Source organism: Mytilus californianus, unplaced genomic scaffold (genome assembly GCF_021869535.1).
Source record: "Mytilus californianus isolate M0D057914Y unplaced genomic scaffold, xbMytCali1.0.p SCAF_12, whole genome shotgun sequence".
NCBI lineage: Eukaryota > Metazoa > Mollusca > Bivalvia > Mytilida > Mytilidae > Mytilus > Mytilus californianus.
Window position 1 is genome coordinate 59970803 of NW_026262604.1, and position 6297 is coordinate 59977099.

The window sequence follows — 6297 nt, forward strand, 5'->3', positions numbered from 1 at the left end:
TAACTAATATAGGACAATGTTGTTGATTAAAAAATATTCCATTCCAGGCCCTTTTGTTTTCCAAATAATTAATATTACCAATAATTGATAAGTTTCAGGTCGACGGGTTCAAACAGAAAGATTTTGAAAGCAGAGAAAACTGTGCATCTTATAGCATGACTTTATCAGTCCAGATGACAATACCAATACTAAAACATGGCTTATATACATAGTTATATACTTTGATTCAGTCACGGACCCGCTTTATCACGGGTGTGTTCTAGTAGTGTGTTAAAATTACATTGTTAGGCAATCTATAATTTTATTTGTGTAATTGAATTAATCTATGGGATTAATCCACACTTCCAAATAAACGCAATATTTCGCTAGACCAACTAGCTTTATCAAGCGTGCATCTATCTCTCTATATATATATGTATAAGAATAAAGTGTGTTTACCGACCGTGCAAGGACTGTATAGCCAGTCAAGGTCGTTAAAAACTTCCATTTGTCGTATTTATATGTAATCGTTAATTGGAGTTGGTATTTCAAGGAATGTACAGCTTGTTGTCGAATCACATATTGTGTATTTTGTATGATGATATGTTTGTAAATAAACTTAATAATATTTATAAGGCCTTGTTATCAGCATTACTTGTGTGGATAATTCCGTGATCACCTCAGTGGTTTACGCCTATATATTCATGAGTTTTTGGTACTTCTATGGAGCATGCAACGATTGCTGTAATATGTTTCATTTTAACGCACTTTGTGACAATACAAATAAATAATTGGATTTTTATAGACTTTTGCGTTATAAAATACACGCGGGTTCTGTCAAATATAAACACACAAATTACCGATACAAGTAACTAAACAAACTTGTTTATGTATTGGCCCACGAATGTTTGCATTATATCATCGGATAAGTTAGTGGACACCATTGCTGAAAATATATGGTTTAAACTCTTTGACGTTTAAATTTGTGCAAAAAGTACAACCTTAGGGTTTACTTTTCAAGGCAAACGTAACAAAAAAAGCTAGAACACTAACTCGACATTTGACCCTCGGCCTTTTCCTCGAAACAATGATTTGTGGAATGGTGGATGGATTCATTGGTTGCTTTATCGATTGATTGGTGGACAAGATTGGGTCTCTTGCAACAAGCAACGCACGAAGGTGTATCTTTTAAACCAAGGGACCGAAACCGGATGGATTGTCTCACTTCGATATGTTGATGACCTGTGAGAACATCTCTATTTGTTTTAGCAAGTTAAGATTCTATTTTTATAAATGCTTGCTCGGCTGTTTAGACACGGGAAGAATCATATTCGTATATTTTCTTCTTAATTTTAGTCAGTTCATTATTGAAAATCTGCATGCAAGATGGCACCTTTCTTGTTAAAACTTGGTACCTTCTGAATCAGTTACTTGTAATGGCGTTTGCTTGATGATAAGTAAAAGAAACGGGCATCTACAACCTTCAAAAGCTCATCAATTAGGATTTGATTCGTTATATGAAGAAAAGCTACATCTCGAGAACATATTTTACCTCCGTGATGCTCCAAGCCAAAATATTTTTATAAAATTTAGGCCAACAAACATTGAAGAAGAAACTTAAATCAAAACGGCAAAAAAAAAAAACCCATAATACCCAGTAAGAAATAAGATCTACGCATCGGAGCGACACATTCCAGCTTACTGTTTACGAGTAAACACGTGTTGCATGCCATAGAATATTTCTCTCTTCATTTATACCTTATTTCAAATACTTTAATGGGATTACTATCTGTAGTATGTCACATTGTCATGTTGGTCTTGTTAATGCTGATGTTTCATCGGAGCAATGAGAAGCAGACAAATATGAAACGCAGGACAAAATCGTTGACTATTGTCTTGCTCAAATTGCAAGACTAGTCTGTATTGCTAATTTGGATGCATATTTCATACTTATGTGAAATACATATTGATTCAGACAGAATGTAGACGATCAAACCTCCAATTATTCGAAGAATGAGAAAATAAGTATACCCCATAGAGAGACAAGATGCCTATAACAAGGACTGTTTCGTACACTGACACTCATACCACATCTTATATCTATTATGTGAAGATGTTCATTTTTCTCACAAATAAGAATATACACGTCATCTTCATAAATATTGCAAACACCGTTAATAGATGTTAAGTCATATTAGCAAAAACAAACTCCATATTAAAATATATGGTCGCACTGCTGACGAAATACTAAGAACTAGGAAACTGCAGTTACATTACAAGTGTATATAATAATTATGTATTGGTTTCTTTCATGACATAGTGCCAAGAACGCGAATGAACGGCGGATTTCCGTATAGGTTATACGAATAGGTGGCCTTCCCAAGCATATAGGGTCACCAATTTGAGTGAGTTTTGCGTTTCTTAGTTTAGTTTAGCTCTGTATAGCGAGTTTGTAGTGCTCGTTTCGTCTCCTTGGTGTATACTGCCTTTTCATTTTAATTGTATTTAAGTGCAATTGCGTTGTTAACGTGTTACTTTTTATAAAAAAAATATATAATAAAATGTTATCATTTTTAATAATCATTGCATATTGGTATGGTACATATTGGTAAGGTACCAGAAACATATCCTCGACACTGGCATCGTTTAAACTATATTCTGTTTTTTTACATCCATTCTGAAATTTAAAAATAACACATTTAGCACTTTATATCATTAAATGTAACACATCTTCGACAGTTCGTACAACACAAAACTATAATATGAATTTGATGTAAAAGTAATTAAAATAAGCATGTTTTATTTTACCTTGCATTTTAAGATAAAATAATAACCAAAAAAAAAAAGCCGTCGCGTTCATTTCGATAATACAAATACTAAACTAAAGACGCGATATTCTCATTTTTAATTTGGAAAATGTCATAATAGACGCACTATTATAGTCATTTACATTCTCATTTACGTATTTCTCACTGATGCGTGAGAGTTATATGCAAGAGAACCAATATATTTCAAAAGTATTCCAAAAAATTCTTTTTACAGATTTTTGTTTATTAATTATTCAGAGATACTTATCGACGCCATAACGATAAATGAAGAGCAGTCTTGTTTTTTCAACTAAACCGTTTATGATTTTATGTGTAGAGAGAAACATATCGGACCAAAAGTAAAAAATACTTACATTTCGATTACTTCTTCTCTCTTCCTTTTAGCACGAATGTTTGTATTATTGACAAATATCCGGGAAGGGAACACTGCTATGAGCATGGCTTAAGGAATGCTGTAATACTGCTCTTGTACCTCTATTAAATTGCTGAAATTCAAAAATAGACTTATATTAATTTATATGAAATAGTATGTGCAAAACATTGCTTTTTATATCTCCCTTTTTCACACTATTACATTTATTTTACTCCCATCGAGCTATCCCACGTTTATCTTAAAATCTAAAAATTCATTATAGTTTCATACACTTTACGTAGAAGTTTTATTGTCATTGCGGACGGCTCTTATATGAGACTTCGAAATTTCCTTGTGTATTAAGATAAACGATGGAAAGTAAATATTTAACATTTTTCCTATATTATTGGTAGTCTTCATCTTCAAGGAGTGTCTAACTTTTTAATGTTTCTCTTACAAATATTGGTTACCTTGAAGAAAACATTTAGGACAAATACTTTTGACATGTGTTGTACAAATGTAAATGATATTTAGAATTTCAAACCCTTCTATCGATAGAAATACACAAAATATTGTATGCAAAATTTGAAATAGTAGGTCTTTAGTATTTCTCACTATAGTTTAAAGTAATTTTTCAATTTTACGGATATATTTTCTCTAGTAGTTCCGAAAAATTGTTTTTAAAAAACTTTCGCTAAACTCGAGAACTTCCTACGCATTCATTAAATTACACACTAATATTTTATGGCAATGCGAAAGGCGCAACGTAAGATATTGTTACTACCATGAAAAACAGCACTAAATGAAATGTCCCAGGGGAAATTCAGTTTGGAAACTTGAAATATTCCAGTTAAAAGAAATGATTAATTTATCAAATTGTAAGCACAATTGTTTTGTACTAGATGTAAGCTTTAAAAACTCAAATTATCAAAGAAATTTAGCTACAAATTCAATTAAAACCAATCAAATGCTCAAGCAATTCAAAAATTCTTAAAAGGGTCGACACAAGTGTCGTGCGATACGTTAAGCTATTAAATCGGGCTTTGCTGTTTTTTTTTGTTTTTTTTTCTATGTACAAAAACAAAATCTTTCTTTACGATAGCCATAAAATAAAATGACGTGCCGCCAGGGAAAACGTACCTTTCAAAAGAAACCGACTCGACTACTCCCTCAAGTAGCCCTGTTTCCTCTTCTAGGTCTTCCAATAACTGCAATAATACAAATTAATTTCTGCTTTACTAAATACTAAATCATATTTAAAAAAATTTCTAATTCCTTGAATCAAGCTTTTGAATACATCCATCATATATTATTAGTTACATAGTGTGCTAGTGACCTAATACGGTATATATGGGGTCAGTAAATTCCATATGGGGTGAAAGCGAAGCTCGAATCCCCATATGGAATTATTGACCCTAAATATATACCGTATGACGTCACTAGCACACTATGTAACGAATTTATCTTACCGACTATCTTAACGTGTGGAATTTAGACTAGAGACCTATCAAAATGAGCAAGTCTTCAATACCGTTAGCATTAAGAAAATACTTCCATTGATCCTACAAAAAACAGATGCAACAATAACAATTTGTTAGGTTTAAATGTGTTTTATGAATTTATTTCAATCTTCATCATCAATTTCTTCGTCTGTTGAAACCTTTAAGATTTTTTCTCAGTACCGTTTTGTTTTATAAAGGGACGTAACACCACAACTAACCGTGTATGAAATAAGCCCCGCCTCCCTACTAACCTAATATGGAATAAGCCCCGCCTCCCTACTAACCTAATATGGAATATACACGGTCTCCACGCGGACGATTTTAACCAATCAAATTCCTAGAAATGTAAAGGAGGTAAGATAAATATATATATGATATATGATATTCATATATTAAAAAAGAGAAATATATGATATATGATATTTATATATTAGAAAAGAGAAAAACGCGGCAAATGAACCTCATAGTAGTTATTATAACGTAATGTATCCAAGCGATGTAATTGTTGTTTCAATGTTATAATTCATTCCAATGAAGAAGGCCGTAATTGCCGAAACGTATGGGAATTTGTGTTATAGTTTTTATTATATATATATATATATATATTTACATATGGTTTGATTTTTCTTGTTTATATATACATATGATTCGTCTAATAAGTGTCGCAGAAACTCTCCGTCCAATCTCAGTAATTGTAAAAGTATATCATAATGATTATTGGTCAAATTACGATCTTGCACATGTTTATACATACAGTATCGAGTATGTGAAATGTTGAAAAAGAAAGTAGTCTCTGGCATCGGACTCAGACTTCTTTTAAACCGAGTTTTACTGAAGTTGTATTCTGTTCTGGTTATTCTACATTGGCCAGAGGTATATGGGGAGGGTGGAGATCGTGCGAGGGCTGTATAGCAAAGCAAGGTCGTTAAAATCGTCCATCATATCATAAAACATGTTCAACACCGCCGTATTATTGCGCCTGTCCAAAGTCAGGAGCCTCTGGCCTTTGCAAGTCTTGAACGTTTTTTTAATTATTTATTATTTTTAATTTTATTAGATTTATATATGTTTTAGAGTTTAGTATAACGTTCATTGTCGTTCTTCGTTTGATCAAAGGATAAAACTTAATGAAAAAAAGATGAAAACGAATAAGTATACCAAATACCTCAAATGTTGTTGAAGGACAGGCGTTGTAACACCTGCATTCATGAAAATCATTTGTGGGTACAATGTTCTTTATTTCATACATCTTTACGGCCTAGAGATGGCAGCCACTAACACTCTCTGCCGCTCCATTCCAGGCCGTCAACTTGGCTGTACGGCCACCATACTTCAGTTGTATTTCCCTCCTCTTGGAACCATTTGATATCTGGATTTCCCCGATCTACAATTCATGAATATTAAAGTTAACTTAGTTGGAATTAACTATCCATCTCCATTCAATTGTAAAAGGTTATTATGGTATCAGATGAAAAAAAAATGTATATACTTTTTACAGTTTTTTAATTTTGAAAAAATGTATAACATTGAACCTAAAAGGGTCATTATCACTTTATAATCACAGCGTAAATTTGAAAGATTGGGATTTGATTTTGTAAATACTAGCAAAAATTGTCATATATACACACTCAAAACA

General features: G+C 32.3%; 1 protein-coding gene across 1 annotated transcript; it reads right to left on the reverse strand.

Moving 5' to 3' along the window:
- Positions 1 to 3249: 3249 nt before the first annotated feature.
- LOC127721155 (uncharacterized) lies at positions 3250 to 5910 on the reverse strand. Its single transcript, XM_052227827.1, has 3 exons — positions 5827 to 5910; positions 4300 to 4367; positions 3250 to 3292 (listed from the first exon to the last, which is right to left on the reverse strand). The coding sequence occupies exons 1-3, from the start codon at positions 5908 to 5910 to the stop codon at positions 3250 to 3252; spliced, it is 195 nt and encodes a 64-aa protein (XP_052083787.1).
- Positions 5911 to 6297: the final 387 nt, after the last annotated feature.